This window comes from Macaca thibetana, chromosome 15 (genome assembly GCF_024542745.1).
Source record: "Macaca thibetana thibetana isolate TM-01 chromosome 15, ASM2454274v1, whole genome shotgun sequence".
Taxonomy (NCBI): domain Eukaryota; kingdom Metazoa; phylum Chordata; class Mammalia; order Primates; family Cercopithecidae; genus Macaca; species Macaca thibetana.
This window is the reverse complement of record NC_065592.1, coordinates 19,235,079-19,256,808: the sequence shown is the minus strand read 5'-3', so window position 1 is coordinate 19,256,808 and position 21,730 is coordinate 19,235,079. Positions and strand designations below refer to the sequence as shown.

Genomic DNA, 21,730 nt, shown 5'->3' with positions numbered 1-21,730 from the left:
GTCAGAGAGCACCACCTTCAGGAGGAGTGGGGAATGACTGTCCATCACTTATCCCAGAACGAAGCTGAGAGCTGAGCTTCCAATACTGCTTCCAACAGCTGCTAGGAAGTTATGGGATTAGCCCATCGTGAGACTGTCATCCCTCAGAGCTACTGGTCACCATTTCTACAACACTACAAAAAAATGTCTTTCCATATTCACTGTTGCTCCAAAGAAGAGAAATTCACAAACCAAAACCTGGCAAGTACTGGGGACTAGGGATTTAGTGACAGTCAAGTAGAAGAGGTCAACTGAGGCATTCTTGGGAGGCATCCAGAGCACAGTGATGATTAAGAGATCTGAGTTGGATCTCTGCCACTTACTGGAGGTATGATCTTGGGTAAGTAGCTTAACAAAACTCTTTGAGCTTCGGTCTCCTCATTTATGAAATGGGGATGTCATTTTATGAATTCACATTCACAAATGTGAAATTTTTTAATGTTCAAAATTTGGTTCTGCCACCTACCAGTTCTGAGACTCTGGGAAGTTACTTATTAGGAGCCTTGGTATTCTCACCTGTAAAACTGGTGGACAATTACCACTGCCTTGTGGAGTTATGGAGCAGATGAAATATAAACTGTACTGTAAGGAATCAGGGATACCTGGAGAAATTGCTGATTCCCATATTAGGACAAGGAAAATCAGGAACAACAAAAGATATGTGTATAGTATTTTATTGTGCCAAAATATGAGGAAGTGCTTATAGAACAGTGATTGCCAGGGGCTGGAGGGATGAGGATATGGGAGATGTTGGTGAAAGGGAACAGTTTTAGTTATGCAAGATGAATAAATTCCAGAGATGTAATACACAGCATGATGACTATAAGTAACAATACCCTGGCCAGGCACAGCGGCTCACATCTATAATCCCAGCTCTGTGGGAGGCCAAGGTGGGAGAATCACTTGAGGCCAGGAGTTCAAGATCAGCCTGGGCAACATAGTGAGACCCCATCTCTATAAAAACGTAAAAAATAAAAACATGCGCAGGATATGGTGGCATGCCCCTATAGTCCCAGCTACTTGGGAGGCTAAGAGAGGAGGATCCCTTGAGCCCAGAAGTTTGAGGCTGCAATGAGCTAGAATTATGCCACTGCACTGAAGCCTGGGCAACAGAGCAAGACCCTGAAATAACAAGCAAACAAACAAAAAAATACTGTATTTTACACTTGAAACGTGCCAAGAAGGTAGAGCTTAGGTTTTTTCATCACAAAAAAAGGTAACAACATGAGATGATAGATATGCCAATTAATTTGATTATGGTGATCATTTCACAATGTGTGTATATATATATATCTCAAAACATCTAGTGTACCTTAAATAGATGCAATTTTAATTTGTCAATTATAACTCAAAGCTGAAAAAATTTTTTAAAGAAATGCTTATAATGATGGAATGTTGTCAAAAGGACACACACAGCCAGTTTGGAAAGGCTCCCACAAGCAAAATCTGGGGATGATTTGAGCATTGAAATAAATAATGAGTAATGGTTTATAATCCACTGATAATAACTGATAGTAACAGATTATAATCCACCAAATAAAATAGGAATTCATAAATCCATACTGATATGAATAGGAGGGGAAAAGAGTAGGTTTTTCTTTATAGAAAAATGATGACTAATAAGTATAGAAAGAATGAGGGAATTAGAAAAATCACCCTTCGCCAGCCATCACAGTAATAAATAATTACCAAGAAACACAAAAGGATGCTAAACTAGTAAGTAAAAGTTTGAAGACCAAGATATTTACATAGACTCAAAACACCTCCCCCAAAATATTTATTAAATACAAAGGGAAAAAAGCATAACTAGACAGTCAAGACACCTGGCAGACACTATCTTGATAAAGTTATCAAAGTTAGCATGGCTAGTAATGTGGCAAATCCAACTGTGTACCATTAGACAGGACACAATGAGAAGAATACAGCATCGCTACCATGATATTCCTGCCAAAGATGCATAAACTGAATCTAATCAGCAAGAAAACACCAAACAACCCAAACTGAAGGGACATTCTTGCGGTATAACTGGCCTGGGCACTTCAAAAGTGCCAAGGTTATGAAAGTCAAGGAAAGATTTTAGAACTGCTCCAAACTAAAGACTAAAGAATCATGACTATTAAATGCAAGGCATGATCCTAAATAGGATCCTTTTGCTACAAAGGGTGTTATTGAGACAAGTGATGAAATTCGAATGAGTCTGAGGATTAGAAGGTAGTGTTGAAGGAAATTAGTCCAGGCTAATTTCCTGGTTGTAGTGGTTGGGCTGAGGTTACACAGGAGAATGTTGCTGTTTATAAGAAATACACACTAGCACATTCAGAGGGGACAAGGCTTCACATTGGCAACTTTCAGAAGGCTCAGAAAAAATACAATCCTTTATTTTTGTACTTTTCTACAAATTTAAAACGATTTCAAAATAAGAAAAAACGTTAAAATGAAGTTAATGCATACAGAATATCCAGCACAGTGCCTATCACCAACTAAGTGCTCTCTAAATGCTGGAGGCGGATGTTCAGTTCGTGAAGAAATTGGGGCTGCAAACAGCCTTTGTAGTTCACATTGACTTGCGTTTTCTCCTAAAGCTAAGATACCACCTACGACAGGGGTTTTCAACCTGATTAAAATTTACAGGCTGAAGGAATATGAGCAAGGGAAAAAAATTACATCTCTATTTCCACTAACCTCTAACTGAAATTTAGCATTACCTTCAATTATGAATTGAAGGAATACTGCTATTGCTACAAACCATAGTAATACTAGTGGTATTACCTTGACTTTGTCATCAAAAGAAATAGTTATTTTGTATATATTGCAGATATCTCAAAATATTCATTCTTATCACTACTTCATAACTATGGTAGTTACTTATACTCACCACCATATCTTACTATTTAACATATTAATAAGGAAGCACCATTTCCATAGCATAATTTATATTTTGATAACCTAATTTCAAAATATTTGGTTTCCTTTAGAATCTTACACATATATTATATGCATTTAAACAGTTTTTCAAGATAGGGGTCTCTGGCTTCAGTAGATTCCCAACAGGATGCAGAGGGCAAAAAAGGTGAAGAAGCTCTGATCCAGGGGAATACTGTTATGCTTCCAATCCTGACAAAACAAGGCCAAGGCACCACCTGCCAATTAAAGCTTTTAAATGCTAAACCACCAGTCTGGTCATGATAAGTTAGTCATCCAGACTGCTGGAAATGTCAGGCCCTTTTGTAAATCATGCCACATGTCACTGGCACAAGGAGTTCCCAAATGCCTTTTGTACACAACAACAGAATCATGTGGGATTCTCTCAGCTCCCACCTGCACACAACCACGTGTGCAGCCAGAGGACCTCAGAGAAGAGTGGGAAGGATTTAAAGAGGACGTCAAGACCAAGGAGGCTCTCCAGGACCAGTACGCCAGCCACCATGCTAAGTGCTTTCCAGGCATTTTCTCATTTAATCTTCACAATGACCCAATGTGCTTACGTGTTACTACACTCCCTATTTTAGAGATGAGGAAACTGTGACACAGAAGGCTGTTCATGCTGAAGGTCAGGATGGTGAAGCCAGGTGTGGGCTTCAAGGCCCATTCTCTTCAGCCCACCCATCACTGCCCTATAATAGATGCCTTAAATATAATGCATCTGGGTGCTTGGCAAGGGTAACATCATCATTGTCAGCCACATAAAGGCCAGCCAAAGAAAATAAGAAAAGCCAGTGACAAAATAAGAAAATCTATTGTTTCTTGAGCACCTAGCATGAGTGGCAGTGATGATTAAGAATGTGTGACTTTATGAACTATGCGACCTTGAACAAGTTATTCAACCTCTCTATGTCAATATTCTTTTTCTTTCCTTTTTTTTTTTTTTTTCAGATGGAGTCTTGCTCTGTCACCCAGGCTGGAGTACAGTGGCGCAATCTCTGCTCACTGCAACCTCCACCTCCTGGGTTCAAGCAATTCTCCTGCCTCAGCCTTCCAAGTAGCTGGGACTACAGGCGCACACCACCACACCCAGCTAATTTTTTGTATTTTAGTAGAGACGGGGTTTCACCGTGTTGTCCAGGCTGGTCGTGAACTCCTGAGCTCAGGCAATCCTCCTGCCTCAGCCTCCCAAAGTGCTGGGATTACAGGCGTGAGCCACCGTGCCTGGCCTGTATGCTAATATTCTTACCTCTAAGTAGTGGTAATAATTCTACATACATCCTGGAGCATAAAAGAGATTAAATGAGTTAATCCAGACAAAGTTCTCAGAATGATGCCTGGCGTGAAGCAAACATTTGATACATGTCAGCTGTTACCATTATTCTTATGCTCCAAGTGCTATACTAGCTACTGACATATTATCTCTAGTTGCCACAGCATTCCAGGGAACTTCTCATTTTTCAGATGATGAAACTGACTCTGTAGGAGCAGAAGTAACTTGTTAGAGTCCACTAAGCTAGTAACTGGTAAAGTCAGAATTTGTGCCTAAGTATGTAACTTCAAAGCCAACCAAGAAAGATTGGGGAAAAAAACAGTAAACATGGATTTCTGATGGATGGCACAGACACTCCAGGAATGTATACCTGTAGGACCCAGTATCTTAACAGGACCTCTGCAGGCTGGCTGTTAGTCCTACGGGAGGACAGCCCACTGCCTGCCACACCAGGGCCTGGATCTCAGTTCAGGCTCTTTTCTTCTTTCTGGCAGCTATTCCAAAGGTTCCTCAGAATTTTCAGGACACCACTCTCCTCAGCTCCTGCCCTCCTCCCTTCCTCCTGCCCTTGCATCTCACTGGAACTGGGAAATCCCTCCACCAGAGTCCCGGGGGGGATGCCTATCCCCCCGAGACCCAGTGCTGTCATTTACCATTCTCCACTGGCACACTCGAGAGCACTTTACAGGATCTGCTCAGGCCAAACCTCATCAGGAAGCCCTTCCTTGACTGACAAAGATGTCCTCCTCCAGCCCCCAGAGCTGGCATGCCAGCCACCTGTTTACAAGGCTGAGGGCTCCTGGCAAGCAGCAGTGTCCTGAGCTAGGCACAGTGTCTGGCACAAATCAAACGCTGCCACAAATAATTGCTAAACTGATGATTAAGTAGGTAAGAGGGGAACTCAGAGACCGATATGAATCTTAAGAGCAGAGATTCCTGGGGATATTTTGCATAATGGAAGTCAGAGTGAGTCAACGTCTTCCTAGAAGCAAATTGCTTACCCATGTTAAATAAATGAACTCTTTGAAGCCATTTGGGTCCCATTTCATCAATCACCTATTCCCCTGTGTTGAATCATGCCCCATTAGAATGAAGTCATTTGGCTCCCTCAGCAGAGCTGACAAACCAGTAGATCTCCTCGGCACACAGGCAGGCGGCCAGGATGCCCAGAGGGGAGTCATGAGAAGCACCTGCTCAGCAGGAGCAACCAACCCCCACTCTCCCCTCTCCACCCAGCCCCTCCAAACAAAAAGCAACCCAGACAGTAGGTCTCTCAGTGCAGAGAAGACTCATCACTGCTGCACATCTGCTGAGTGTCTGGCTCTGCGATGTGTTCTCCACGGCCCTTGGAATGACCACCTCGCTCACCCCATTCCCCTGCCTCACCTGAGAACTGTCCCTACAACACAGGGGTGAGTCCCAAGAAGACTCCTCTCCTTTGTAAGCCAGGCCCTGGGCTCACTTGCTAACCCAGTACAGTTCTCTCCCAAGAACTGAGAGATTTAAACCAAGACACCAGACAGCTGGGAGTCTCGGGGTCTGTGTCATGTCACCGACAGAGCCCTAGAGTCTGGGACTTCTGTGGTTGAGGTCCATGGTGCTGCCCCAGTTTCACCCTCCCCAAAGTGTGGCTGCTCAAGTCTTGCCTGGCATCCGTGACAGCCTCAAGTCTGCTCCCAATCAATATTCCCTTTCATGGTGGTTGTGCTCAAACTATCCAACGTGAGGTTCTGTGGCCTGCAACCAAAAGAACCTTAACTAATCCACTTCCATTATTTCTAATCCTCTCAAAAGGCAGGCATGTAACTGTCCACTTCACAGATGAGGAAAGTGAGTTTCAGAGGCATTAAGTGAGTTGCCCAAGATCACAGACCTAGTGAGTAGTAGGACTGGCATTCTGACGCCAAAGTCGGGCATTTTCTACTTTACCGTAGTTTCCTTAATGACTTGAAGGAAACACATGTAACGTGCAGACCACATCTAAAGAGACAGCAGACCTGTAATGAGAAAGCTTAATGGATCACTTCTTGGTAATCAGGCAATTTAGAGGCCTGGTAGGTAGATGGGGTCTATTTCAGTAGCTATGTCACAGCCCTGCAACAAAGACATTAATTTTAATACTCGGAAAATTCAGCAGCGATGTCCCAACCATGTCAATAACCAAGCTATCAATCTCTGGCTGCAGTAAGTTAAATATGGTCAGTGTGTTGTGCTCTCTATTCTTCAATTCCCTAGTCATCTAGCATTAATTCTCAGGATCACACAATGATTAGAAGGAAAACAGACTGCTCAGAGTCTATGGAGACATGATCATAGCCTCAAGTTCTTTCTAGAAATGGGCAGAGGATGAAGTCTAAACCAACACAAAATAGCCAAGGGCACAGCAGAATAAATTCACATTTTCTACAAAGAAAGAACTATGATCTGAAAAGCACACCTTTCTTGGGGCCGGGGGAGTGGGGGGTACGACTGTAAGGCTGCAACAGTTGGGATTTCTTAAAGTGACAGCAGAAATTTACAATTCTTAAGTGATCACTTAAAATTCTTTTGTTGCTGTTGTTTTGTTTTTTAAGAAGACTGGGTCTCAGCCAGGAGAGGTAGCTCATGCCTGTAATCCCAGCAATTTGGGAGGATGAGGCAGGAGGATCACTTGAGGTCACGAGTTTGAGACCAGCCTGGCCAACGTGGTGAAACCCTGTCTCTACCAAAACTACAAAAAAATTAGCCAGGCATGGTGGCACATGCCTAGAATCCTAGATACTTGGGAGGCTGAGGTGGGAGAATCACTTGAACCCGGGAGGCGGAGGTTGCAGTGAGCCAAGATCATGCCACTGCACTCCAGCCTGGGTAACAGAGCAAGACTCTATCTCAATAAATAAATAAATAAAGAGACTGGGGCTCACTCTGTGACCCAGGCTGGAGTGCAGTGGCACGATCATAGTTCACTCCAGCTTCAAACTCCTGGGCTCAAGCAATCTTCTTGCCTCACTCCTGAGTAGCTGCGACTACAGGCATGCACCACTATGCCAACCTGATTTTTTATATTTTTTTTTTTTTTTTTTTTGGTAGATGCTGGGGTCTTACTAGGTTGCTAAGACAGGTCTCCAACTCCTGGCCTCAAACAATCCTCCTGTCTCAGCCTCCCACAATGCTAGGATTACAGGTGTGAGCTATGATGCCTGGCCAGTAAATCTCTATCTACAATTTGCAATTCATCTTGCAGAACACAATTAAAGCCTTTGCTAAAATACTTAGGTATTTGACACAGTAATTTAAATATCACCAGGATCTGAATATTACCAAAATGCCAGCCAGTACCTTTATATTTCTGGTCATATGAAGTACATCACCTAGCACAAAAAAACTAAAAACAAAATGATAAAACTGAAATTTTAAAATACGCAACCTGTCCAATAAATTTATAAACATTTTGTTCAATATTTACATAATTTTTTTTGGGGGGGAGGAGTCTCGCTCTGTCGCCAGACTGGAGTGCAGTGGCACAATCTCGGCTCACTGCAACCTCCGCCTCCCGGGTTCAAGCAATTCTCCTGCCTCAGGCTCGTGAGTAGCTGGGATTAAGGGCACGCACCACCACACCCAGCTGATTTTTGTATTTTCAGTAAAGACGGGATTTCACCATGTTGGCCAGGATGGTCTCGATCTCTTGACCTCGTGATCCACCTGCCTCGGCCTCCCAAAGTGCTGGGATTACAGGAGATACTTTTTACATGACTAAAATGTGATTCAAAATAGCATTTTAGTTTAACTAAATACATTCATAGTAATGAAGATATTTCCATCTAAAATAACCTGATGAGCTGCTATCTTGGTGTGAAACAGACTATGCCTTATACTACAGGTTAATGTGAATCTTAGCCAACTAAAGTTGGTCAAAATCAAATTAACTAAACGCTAGTTAGAATCACAAAATATTAGCCCTCTGAGATTTAGTTATAAGACTTGCCCCAGGTTACGTAAGTGAAATGACAGAGTCAACAGAGAGAAATCCAGGCCTCCAGATTGCTGGCCCAGCCCAAGGGCTCCACAAGTCCATGCTGATGCTCTCAAGAGAAACAGCAAAATGCAAATACACAAACGGTCAGAATTAAGAAACAGCTCCAACTGCTCAGCCAATGATACCCCCAGGACAAGCTCTGATACTGAGCAGATACACAGCACAGTGGCTAGCACTGGTTGCTAAAATACTGAAATACTTCCACACCGGTTGGAAAATAAACCCTGGTCCATCCACTCCAACCACGCTAGCTGCCCTGGTCCCTCCCTAGGGACCTCCCAGGAGGTCCCTAGTAGTTTTTAAACTACAGGGTTTGTGCCTGGCACAGGAGCAGGCCTCCAGGTCCCCACTCCAGCCCTAGTGCCCAAGTCTTTTCTGAAGGCTGATGCCCATGCTGTACAAGTTGTTAATTATTTTGAGAATCACCCTTCACAAACCTGCAAGTCACAATCAGAGCCATTCATCAGAAAACTAATTTGCATAAGAGTTCTCTATCTTCCAAATGTATGAAGTTAATTTAAGCCAGTTTTTTTTTTTTTTTTAAGTTAATTCTTTTCCTTTCCCATATCTGGCTGCCTGGTTGCATTATTCATTCATTCACTCAACAAATATTTACACAGCCAGGCAACAGGCTGAACACTGGGATTTGGAACATGTGCCAGTTCCCTACCCCAGAAGTGCCTGCCCATGGTGCTATACGGGAGCCCAGGTGAGGGGAAGCAGAAGGGTGGATCCCATAACTCCAATGTACAGAGTAAGTGCCATGAGGGGCACTTACTAGAGGGGACCGCACTACTAAGCAGGATCAGGAAAGACTCCAGAGGGAAGGTGACACTAAGAAGGCACCTGCAGAGATGTTCAGGAGTTAGCATGTAAACAAGGAAGGAAAAATCATTCCAAGCAGATGGAACTACACATGCAAAGACACAGAGAGGTACAAACATGGTGTTTTCAGGAATCTATAAGAAATTTGCTATTGCTGGAGATGAAAGAAAATGAGATTGGAAAGATGATTTGGGGCCAGATAAGGAAGGGCCTGCTGTGCCATTTTTTGTGTGAATTTAAACAGGAACACTTACAAAACACTTGGGATTACATAGTTCTTAAGAGGTGAGCCCTGATAGAGCAAATGAGGCTTCTGGTTCAACAAGCTGTGATTTCTCAGTTTCGTGTGCAGTGCAAAGACTAATACTCAGTTGAAGGATATTAATCTGTAACGTGGTAGGCTAAGAACTCCTCCTCCTACCTGTTGTAGGCTCAATTATCAACAAGAAGGCATTTGAGGATCTCTAGATCAAAGGAGTTATCAAGTATGTTTCAAAAAAGTATATGAATCCATTCGCATGTGAATGTCCAATTTCAGTCAAGCTTACCTTAGAGAAGATGGTTTTGCTGCCTGGTGACTGTTGAGAAGGGCACTTTTCTGTTATTAAGCCTTCACTCCTGAGCTCGAGATCCTCTGCAGTCATTAAATAGTGGTTCTGTTGTATTACTTCCAAATCTTTTTCATTGAATTTCTAATGAAATAAAACAAATTATAAGGAAGTTGACATCAAGAAAAAAATATTAAGAAATTGTCCCAAACTCCTTAAGGAAAAATATTTTGTTTTTTCACAGTACTCCTATATCCCCTACATAATTTTCATCATTCCAAAATACTAGGCAATTACAAAACTGTCATGCAACTCCATTTCTATGCTGTTACAATTTGCAGAATAGCTGCATGCCAGCAAAGCAGAGCCAAGGACGGTGGCAGTCGCTACAAACCATACTCGCTCGCCACCACTGTGACTACCTTCCAGAAGGTGTGGAGGACAAAGTCAGGCTCTGACCCAACAGACCTGGTTCCAAACCTAGGTGCATCCTGCTCAGGATGCGATCATTTCCAGCCCTGCAGGCTCATGGAGATGATTACAAGACTTGTACATCAAAACCCAACGAAGTCTTAGTCTCTCTTGAAATGTTACAAATTTGGTAAAACTTGAACTGTCCATATCCAAAAGGAGATCTGACTTCCAGGAAAAAAAGCCAAGACTGCAAATATTGCTTTAGGGTCTGGTCACATATGAAAGGCTCCCTCATGATCACACACAATACGATTCCACTGACTGAACCCTTCAGAAGATCTAACATCCAACAACACAACAGGACTGGAGACCGTATCACTAGTCTTCTGCATGGAATCTATTCCTAACTATTTAAAATCCTGGTAACTCCTGAACTAGGATTCTGTCCACTCTTGTCAAAAATTAAGGGTAAGAACCACATCTTATTCCTAAGCACCTAGCAGAATTAATGTATCCTTTCAAATTTTTATAAGAAATTAGGTGAACACAAACAAAAAAAGTAGAGGTAATTCTTTATAAAAACCCATTGAACTGTAATAGAAAGAACTAGGAATCAAATAACCAATACTGACTTTCTAGAATTGTAACAATACAGTTGTGCTTAAATTACACCATTCATTTTCATTTTTCTAAAGTCCAATTACAGATATATACAGTTTAACCGTCAAATAGTACTACAAGGCTTAAATGGAAAATGGTGTCCTCTCCCTCTCCTCTCCTCTCACCTCCCAAATCCCACTCCCAGAGAAAAACAACTTTCAACTCTTTAGCTATTTCTTCTGCTATATACCTCCATGTTTCTATATTACATTCCTATTCTTACATGGCTTGGTTTCTTAAGTTTAGATTTTTACCTACTGGCTCCTACCATAGAAGTTTAAGGATTCAGCTCTTATATCCTCTGTCCTTCAACACTTTTCCTAATAATATCCCAATTTTAGTTAAATCAATATTCTGCATTTACATTATAGCCAAGCAGATACTGCTCATGACTTAGCCATACAGTGTTCTGTGATCACACATCAAAAAATTGACCATTTGCATTTTAGTTTCTTGGAGAAATCCCAACTGAAGCCCTCAAGAGTTCAAATCTGGGCTTTCTACATAAGCAGCTCAGCTCTCATCCCAGGACTTCCCTTCACCACATGCCACGTGAATTCCCTACTTTCTAGAGCCCACCTCTCTCCCATTTGGTTATTCCTTTATACATATGGAATCATCCTACAAGAGCTTCCTGCAAAAGAGTACATAGAAGGCAGATGACCGTAGGTACCAAATGTCTGAAAATGCCTTTATTCTGCCCTCACACTTGCTGACAGCTTAGCTGAGTACAGAACGCTGGATTGGAAATCACTTTTCCTCAAAATCTGAAAGCATTGCTCTTCCATCTTCTGGTTTCCAATGTTGCTGCTGAGAATTCTGATGTCATTCCAAGTGTGGGTTCTTCGTATGTGCCCTGTATTTTCCTCTCTGTGGAAGGCTTTCAGGTCCTCTCTTTATCCCTGTGTTCCGAAATTTCAAAATGACACACCATGGGGTATGGGTCTTTTCTCATTCTTTATGCTAGAAACATCGCAGGCCCTTTCAATGTAGAAACAGTTGTCCTTCCACGCTGGGGAATTTTCTCCTATTACTTTGAAAACTTCCTTCCCTCTGCTTTGCCTGTTCTGTCTTTCTGGAACTCCTATTAGTCATATTTTGGATCTCTTGTATCAAGTCTCTAGGTTTCTTATCTTTTCTCTCCCATTTTCTCATCTTTTTATTTGTTTCTATTTTCTGAAAGACTCAACTTTATCTTCCAACTTTTCTCACTCTTCTTTTAAACATTTTTATATTTGCAATCATACTTTCAATTTCCAATAGGTCATTCTTCTTTTCCAAATAACTTTTTTGTCAGAGCCTTATCTAAAGGTGTTATAGCCTGAATTTTTGGATTTTTAAAAGCTGTCTTGTTTTTTCCTCCTTGCATGTTTCTTATTTCTTCTATGTACCTCTGCTCTGTTTGGCCTTTGTCTTAACTCTTTTTTTTTTTTTTTTTTTTTTTTTTTGAGAAGGAGTTTCGCTCTTGTTGCCCAGGCTGGAATGCAGTGGCACGATCTCGGCTCACCGTAACCTCCGCCTCCCAAGTTCAAGCAATTCTCCCACCTCAGCCTCCCGAGTAGCTGGGATTACAGGCATGTGCCACCACACCCAGCTGATTCTGTATTTTTAGTAGAGACGGGGTTTCTCCATGTTGGTCAGGCTGGTCTTGAACTCCCAACCTCAGGTTATCTGCCGACCTCAGCCTCCCAAAGTGCTGGAATTTCAGGCATGAGCCACCACGCCAGGTCATCTTTCCTCCTAAATTCTTTTCTCCTATTTGATAAACCCAGGCCATCCACCTACTTTTAGGAGTTAGAAGTATTCAGCAGCTCTGAGAGTGTGGAAAGGATCTGTCAAAGGTGGCCTCACAGTGAGGTGCTCAGGTGGGGGCCCAGGTATTTTGCTGGAGGACCCCCAATTGTCAGCATCTTTCTGTTGTTTCTCCCCTCCGAAGCATCTCACTGCTGGGCATGCACACTTCCACTCCCTCCCTGTTTTCACTTAAGTGGTCACTCCTGCTTTCAGTTACATCTGGTGACCCCATAGCCAGAGCTTCTCTGGTTTAAGGTCTCCAGAGATCTCCTGCTTGTGAGGAGAGGGTCACCTATAACTGCTTAGAATTCCAGCCAGTCTCCCATTTTTAAAGTTACCAGGTATATCCAATGCATGCCATGCCTTTCTGGGGTTCTGTAGCATAAATCAGCTTGCTTCTTGTTGGCTTTTTGTCCCAAAGGCATGTAGCTGTGTGGAGAAAGCTGAATCCTATGCCCTTAACACGGTCACCCATCCACTTAGCCAAATTTTTTTCTGTCTTTTTTTTCTTTTTACCTCTTTTGTCTACAAGCCACACTTATCCAAAATTCTGTTGACAACTCACATTTGCTATTATACCTCCTTCCATTCTCCTAGTTAGTCCCTGTGGGTTTATACCTTTTTATTCTTTCACTGTTATTCTAATGAGGTTTCTGTAGGAAGCAGAGTTAAATGCCTGTGTTTACTCCATCATGGTTATCTGTAAGTCTGAGGTGAATCTCAAAAATTCACTACATGATCAAACAAGAAGGGTACTCCTAAAGAAAAAGGAACAGTCAGAAGAAAAGTAAAGGGGAGTGAAAGAGCATGGTATAAATAAGTAACAGGAAACATTTGCAGTAGAAGAGCCTCAGTGAAGTAGCCTGAGCACTAGGGCAAAACAAGCCAGAGCGTGACTCTAGGCTCTGCTATGTAGTCGTCATATGACCCAGGATACGTTTCTTCCCTTCTCTGAGTATCTGTTTCACCACACTTACCTCCCTGGTGGCTGAAGCCCAAATGACATCATGAAAGCTCTAAAGTATTCTGAAACATAGCAATGATTACTGTAATCATAAATATTTCTGCAAAAGAATTGTTTTTAAAAAACAACCCATGCCAAATGAAAAAGTTAAATACAAAATTACAGTACCTGAAGTAACATGTCCTTGTGATTGGTCCTTTCTGTTAGATGTTTGATCACTTCCTCTTGATTGTGCAATTTTTTACTGCTTTCACTCAAAAGATTCTTGTAACGATTTTCCATTGCTTTCTCTCTTTCATTCACTTCATTGCGTAATTTTTCAACCTCATTTCTAAGATCCTACCAGAAGAAAATGAAAAAATGGAATTTACTTGACAAAAATTTCAATCTCTTATGTGTTTGACTTGCTAAATTACTGCTACAAGAGAGGAAGATAATAGATGTATTTAAGGCAATATACAAGTGTATATTTCCTTCTCACTTAAAATCTTACAAAAACCACTCTAAGAATAATCTGAAATTTGGCAAAAGATTTACGAACAGATAATTTATCACAATATTATTTAAAATGCTGGAAAACCAGAAAGAAACTAGATAGTCAACAACAGAGAAATAATTATAGAGTATGGTATTTAAAAAACACACACCCACAATTATGAGTCAAAACAAACCAGAGTATTCAACTGTACAGATAATAAGATGCTCATTATTTTCTAAATGTTAATATAAATGTCATAAGGCTATGAGGTAACACATCAAAACAACAACAGTATATCTAAGTAGAGGAATTGTGGGTAATTTTCCATTGATTTTTACTTACTTATTTTTGTAAGTTTCCACAATTTCTATATAATCCTGTATTATCTTCACAATCAGGAAAAACACTGTCTTACTACCACTTACAAAGAATTTATAATAACATTTAAAAAGTTCATGTTATTCCCATGTTATAGAAAAAGGAAAAAAAACTGTATACAGAATGATTGTGACTACCTTTAAATATGTATACTATTTATAATACTGAAGCACTATTCATAATAGCAAAAGGCTGTAAACAATCCAAATGTCCACCAATAGAGGAATAAACTATGGTACATTCTCACAGTGGAGCACTCTTAAGCTATAAAGGAAAAGGAATGAGGACTCTCTCTCTATATATAAATATACTGCCCTAAAGTAATCTTCGGAATATTTTGTTAAATGTGTATGGCAGCAGCAGAGACCCAAGAGAAATAAGTATGGATAGCATACTGCCATTTATTTAACCATAAAACAAATTAAATCACTGCCTATAAGGTGTAAGAGAGAATAAGGTAGAAGAGACAAAGACAGAGACTAGAACTCATTTTACAGATGTGTCATTGCAATCATTTAAATGTTTACACAATTATCTTCAAAATAAAATAAAAATCCCCTAAAACTGAAAAAATAGCAAGCAAACAAAAGAATCTAACTTTGTAACCAGTTAACTGGTTAACCCAACAAGACAGAAATTATTTCAATAACTTTGAAGCAGAATAATTTGTACATCCCTAGTGGGATATTTCTCTAAGTACAAAAGAGGTTGTAAAAAAATCTTAAACTGTTTTTAGTAATCATCTTATAAGTAATGATATTGGTAATGTTATTCTGAAACTGTGTGAGTATATATAACATATATATTTATTAAACAATTATTGTCATAAAATCCAAAACCTTAAGTAGAAAAGAAATACAAACATAAAAGAAGTTAAAACTTGTCACTCTAAATGTGAATTTGAAATATCAATATGAACTTCTATTTTCTGTTGTTTCCTTTCTTTCCCTAAAAAAGGTTAGAATCGGTGTCCTCCTTGGTATCCAGACTAGAGTCTCTAAATGCCTTTTCCTATAAAAAAAGAACAGGGTTCCTTAAAGCAGTGGTTCTAAAGTACAGTCCTTAGAACAGCACAATCAGTATAACCTGCATATATGCAAATATATTGCTGGTTCTGAGGATGGAAAGGGGACTCAGACCTAGAAATCAGGTAGGCTCTAGGAGCTGGAAACGGCAAGGAACTGACTCTCCTCTAGAGCCTTCAGGAAGAATGCAGCCCTGCCAACACCTTGATTTTAGTCCAGTGGGACCCATTTCAGACTTCTGACTTCTAGAATTGCAAGATAATAGATTTGTATTGTTAAGCCACCAAGTTTGTGGTAATCTGTTGAAGCAGCAATAGAAAGCTAATAATACAGTCACCATCGGAGGATTCTAGGGAACTTGTTTTGACTTTCCTGTATGAGCTGCACCTCAGGGTAACTAAATAGGTGATGAAAAACCAAGTTTCTCTTTATAGACGTATTCAGCTATAAAAGAAGGAATAATGAAATCAAATTATCACCATTTGCAAATGATCAATATCTAGTAACATCACAAAAAGAGGGACTATCAAATACTTGAAAGTACAAATGACCATTTATGATGTAATCTTGCCAAAAAATTTAACCTGAATTTGACCATGCATCTTATCTAAACTACCACTTTACTAGAAATAGAGTCAACAGAGAAATAAGTCAAATGACATTACAGAAACAGTCAGCAAAATCCATAATGTGAAAAACTCTAAAGAACAAATGACCCAACATATTCAACAAATAAATTACATGGGGAAAAAAAAAAAAAAAAAAAAAAAAAAGAGGGAAAACCTGCTTACTTATTAAACAATAAGCTAAAAAGTTGGCCTGTAATCTCAGCACTTTGGGAGACTGAGGCAGGCAGATCACTCGAGGTCAGGAGTTTGAGACCAGCTTGGCCAACATGGCGAAACCCTGTCTCTACAAAAAATACAAAAATGAGCAGGGTGTGGTGGCAACCCTGTCTCTACAAAAAAATACAAAATGGGCAGGGCATGGTGGCACATGCCAATCCCAGCTACTAGGGAGGCTGAGGGAGGAGAATCGCCTGAGCCCAAGAGGCAGAGGTTGCAGCGAGCCAAGATGGCGCCACCACACTCCAGCCTGAGCAATACAGCAAGACTCAGTTTAAAAAAAAAAGAAAGAAAAGGAAAGAAAGGGAAGAATGAACTCTGTAGAATCAGTCTGAATTCATGATCACACACACATACACACAGAACTGGAAAGATATATAGATGTTTGTATGCATGTGTCATACACATATTTCAGCTCTGTACACTGACAAATCCTAGAGGCAGTAACACTCCAGTAGTAATGAGGATACCCATCATTCACATCTTGGTTTCTAAATACCATTTTCCAATAAAAGAAACCAGTGTTTCTTGGGAAAATATTTGCTTCCAGGCCTGGAGCAGGGAAAATATAATACAAGATGAGCCCAGGAGATCTTGTGCTCCTAGAAAGCAAGGAATTGCTCAAAAAACAAAGAGTTATGTTGAAAAGGCACAGGAATCAATTTAAAGGAGCTCCCAATGGCCAAATATGGGTCACTTTGAACAATAAAATAAATAATGATAGTAATGGCTTATAACTTATAGAGTAAAACAACATCTGCAAGTCCATACTGATAGAAACAAATAACTAAATAATAAACAAATGCAGAAGGAGGAAGAGGACAGCTCTTCCTCATAGTAGACTTACAACTAATAAGAGTAGAAGAAAAGATAGAAAAAGAAAATAACAACTAGGTAAACACCACAGTAATAATTGTTGCACGTAAGAATCATCAATGAATGCTAGAATTCTTCAAAGTATAAAGAGAAACAGGATATTCATATAGTCTCAAAAGACCTCCCCACAAAATTAATTATAAAGGTAATAAAATACTGACTTTATAGTGAAGAAACCCAGAAGATTCCACTTTAACCAAGTGACTAGCACTAACCTCACCAATAATGACAGACTGACATTACGCACCTACAAATAAGATACACCAAGAAGAGCACGTCACTTCCATGCTATTCTTGCCAAAAACACACAACCTCAATCTAATCATGAGAGTGTTGGGAGAAAAGCTGAGTATTGGGAGAAGCTGAAGCAGAGCTTGATATCTGACATAATGTAAAGAGTCTTGGAACATGCCCGGGGTCCAGGGTCTAAAACTCCTTATGGCCTTTGGAACACCAAGCTCTGTGCTGAAGGGTGGAAGGCTACCCTGATGCACCATAATCTAAGTCCAGGGCATAAAACCCCTCTTGGCTTGGACAGAATCCAGGAATCAGGGACTAAAACCCCTTGTGGCTCTGGAATGTGTCTAGACTTGCTGGCTCCTTGCTCCTTGCTCGCCCAGGATTAATTGTATCAAGTTAAAAGAACCTGCTCTCCATTATCTCAAGTAGCAGAACATGTTCCATATGCCTCACAGGAAATGCTAAACCGTCACAGCTGTAGATCATGTACTTGCCCTTTCCCATATTCTCACCACCTGTTTCTTTGTTTGATCACCAATAAACAGTCTGGGCTTCCAGAGCTCCAGGCCTTCACAGCCTCCATACGTAGCGATGGCCCCCTGGTCCCACTTTCTCTTTCAAACTGTCTTTTCTCATTCCTTTGATTCCGACGGACTTCATTGCCCCCACAACCTGCTGTTGGGTCTGATCACCCTAACATGAGAGAAACACCAGGCAGGCCCAAATTTAACAACATTTCACAAAATAACTGACCAGTCCTCTTCAAACCAGTCAAGGTCATAAAAGACAAAATCTGAACAACTGTTCCATATTAGCCAAGTCTAAGCAGACATGACAATTCAATGTGGATCCTTCATGAGATCCTGAACCAGAAAAGGCTCACTCATGGGAAAACTGGCAGAATTCAAATAGAGTCTGTAGATTACTTCATAGTGTTGCATCAATGTTAATTTCCTGATACTGATAAGTATGCCACAGTTACGCAAAATGTTAACACTAGGGGATATATAGGAAGTCTCTATATTATTTTTGCCCCTTTCCTGTATGTTTAAAATTATTTCAAAATAAAAAGGTTTAAAAAAAAAAAGCATATCGACAGGTGTGGTGACTCACGCCTGTAATACCAACACTTTGGAAGCCCAAGGCAGGAGGATCACTTGAGCCCAGGAATTTGATACCAGCCTGGGCAACATGCATCACAAGACCCCATCTCTAAAATAAATAAATAAATAAATAAATAAATAAATAAATAAATAAAATGCAATGTATACACCTTGTTTGGATCACAATTTATCTTTTTTTAGAGACAAGGTCTTAACTATGTTGTCCAAGTTTATCTCAAATTCCTGGGCTCAAGCAATCCTCCCATCTCAGTCTCCCAAAGTGCTGGGATTACAGGCATGAGCCACCACAGCCATCCTTGGATCATGATTTAAACAAACTATTTCAAACAATTGCTTTTAATGAGACAATCAGGGAAATCTAAACATTTATTGGTTATTTGGTAATTTTAAGAGATTACTACCCTTTTGAAAGTGAAAATGGTACTTTTTAAAGCATACTGAAATACTGATAAAATAGTATGTCTGGGAATTGCTTAAAATAATTCAGTGTTAAAAAGGAGGGAATGAGGGGGAGGGCAGAGATGACACAAGATTAGCTCTGTTTACGATGGCTAATGCTGGGAGACAAACACACAGGGATTCAATATACTATTCTCTCTCCTTTTGTGGGTATTCTCAATTTTCCATAATGAGCAGGGTCTTTTTTTTTAAGGTACTTATTAGAAACCTGCAAGAAGTATCAGAACACACGATTATAGACGATTTTTTTAAATTGTGTTATTCTTTTCTCAATTTTAAAATATTTCACACTAAGCAGACACTACATTCATAATTGGTAAAGTAACATTTTTTAAAATGCTTTAAAAATTGTTAATTTTTTTCTTGGGCAAAAGGATGATGATGAGATTGCCTTAAACCTTTACTCCAAACAGCCAGACTAAGAACTTATCATGAATTATAAATGTCAGTAAATAGAAATTCAATTTGGAGAAGGAAAGAAAGGGTTTTTCTTTTATTTTATTATACAAATGATACTAAAGCAACATTAACAGAATTCTAAAGCTAAAGAATAAAAACACTCCCCCAAAATACAGTCATGGCAATATATTAAACCATTTTCAAACAGTAGGTGGCTCCTTTCAGTTCTTGTCCATCTGCAGCCCTAATTTTTGTACAGTTTTAAGTTTGGTATGGACTTTACCCTATTTCACTTTACTCCATTATACTATGGCTTACAAAGAGCATAGAGCAATTAAATAATGATGACATAAAAGAACAATTAAATAACAAGAAAAGTTTAAGAGTATAAAGTCAAGAAAAGTTTTTTGCTTTGTTTCATTTAAAGTACAGAGATGAGAAAGGTCTAGAGAGCTGCTATAATATGGAGCTTCCAACTTGGCTCTGCTCATCCTTTTAGTCTAAAGGAAGGCGGGACAGGTGGTGAGGCCGTGCCTAAAGCAAAAGATACCACATGATCATACCACATGATTATATCACATGATCTTTATGCTTACCAATTTTAATGCATGTCTCTTAGGTCACTTAACTACTTTCCCACTGTCACCAACTGTTTGCTAGTACAGAAAATACAACAAAGAATAGCTGTGAGCATAAAACAAGTTTTTTTTCTAACTTCTGATTTGTTTTCTTAGGCTAAATCCCCAAAAGTAGAATTACTAGGGCAAAGGATAAGCATGTTTTCAGGATTCTTTCTATAAAGTGACAAACTTCCTTCCAAAAAAACAGTGGCAAAAATGCAATCACCAAGTGGGAGTTTTTTGTTTTACCACATCCTCACCAGCACTGATATTTTCTTAAATGTTTGCTAATTTAATTGGTATAAAAAGGTTCTTCACAAGTCTTTGAATTTGCATTCTTTGATTGCCAATCATGCTTCTATATATTTGACTATTGTTTGAATTTCTCCTTGTACAAATTGTCCTTGTGGGCCATGAATGAAAATAGTTTCAAGGAGAGTCATAATGCAAAGCTGATCTCTCAAGAATCACCCAAGGTATACATACACAAACATACACACACAAGCTCATTTTCACCCTACATTACAAAATCTACCAAGGCAAGGTCTAGCTACCATACTAACGCTATTAGAGAAAAGGCTGATTATGAGGCTGATTATCATCATGTTTTTGCCTTCCTGATTGTGTTTTGCTGGCCAGTGACTGCTCAGAAACAGTCAATACCACCAGTGCCAGAAGAGCAACTGTGGCTAAAGGGTAGGTACTGAGTGGAGTAAGGCGGGTGCTGGGAACTCCCATACCTGAAAGTTCCTACACCTGGGAGCTCCCACATCTGAGTTCTATCAATAATAGAAGCTACTGTGTGTCAACAGCCTACCATTGTTCCAGGCAAGGAGCTAGACACTTTCATAATGACGTATTTACTCTTCACAACATAGGATGACCCACAAGGCCCCCACCAGCTGGCCTCTTCTCCTGTGGCTCTCCCCAACCAGTTCTTCTCCAGCAACCCTGGCTGTCTTGCCGTTCCTCTTACACACCAGGTCAGAGCCCTTAAGCCTGCTGCTCTCTCTATCTGGAAAGTTCACCAGGTTGCTCCCTTACTTTCTTCAAGTGAGTGCTCAACCATCATCTTCTCAGACCAGTCTTCCCTGACCATCCACCCTATTCTCCATATTCCTTCCCTGCACCATTGTACCCCATGGTACCTCCTAATATAGTATTTAATTTATATGTGTATTTTGCTTACAGTTTTCCCACCAGAATGCAAATTCCGGCAGAGAGTTTTGTGTATTTTGTTGGCTGCTATATCTCCAGCACCTAGAATGGTACCTGGCACATGGCAGACACTGTGGCAGATTAAACATAGCCATAAATTATTTGACTTTCCTTCCATTAAGAGGTGTGGACTCTATGTTCCCCCTATTGAATCTGGGCAGCGTAGCACCTGCTGTGACCATGAGAATATGGCAGAAGTGATACTGTGTCAGTTTCTGTTCTTTCCAGCCATCCCCGACAAGGTACCAGACATGTGAGTGAAAAAATCGTGAACCCTCCAGCCCACCCCATCCACCAGCTGAACACCATGAGTAACCTGGGCCACCTGGAGCAGAAAACCCAGCTATGCCCTGCCCAAGTCCTTGGCTCACAAACTCATGAGGTATAACGAAATGATTGTTGTTTTAAGATACCACATTTTGGGGTAATTTGTTATGCAGCAATAGATAACCAAGAAAGCACTCAATAAGCATCTGTTGGATGACTGAATGAATCAAGCAATGAGATGGATGGGACTACTCCCATTTTATGAATGAGGAAACAGGCTGAGACAGGACATTTGCCTAAGATCACCGTCACCAAGGGACAGCACCTGCCTTATTCCAGGTCTC

The 21,730-nt window shown here is 40.3% G+C and overlaps 1 protein-coding gene across 7 annotated transcripts in view; it reads right to left on the bottom strand.

Moving 5' to 3' along the window:
• Positions 1 to 21,730, bottom strand: part of CDK5RAP2 (CDK5 regulatory subunit associated protein 2) — a 191,486-nt gene that overhangs the window by 92,586 nt on the left and 77,170 nt on the right. For all 7 annotated transcript variants that reach the window (XM_050761203.1, XM_050761208.1, XM_050761205.1 and 4 more), the window contains 2 exons: positions 13,626 to 13,796; positions 9,626 to 9,769 (listed from right to left, as the gene is read on the bottom strand). In XM_050761203.1, the coding sequence (XP_050617160.1) occupies positions 9,626 to 9,769; positions 13,626 to 13,796 (315 nt within the window). The remainder of the gene's footprint in view (positions 1 to 9,625; positions 9,770 to 13,625; positions 13,797 to 21,730) is intronic.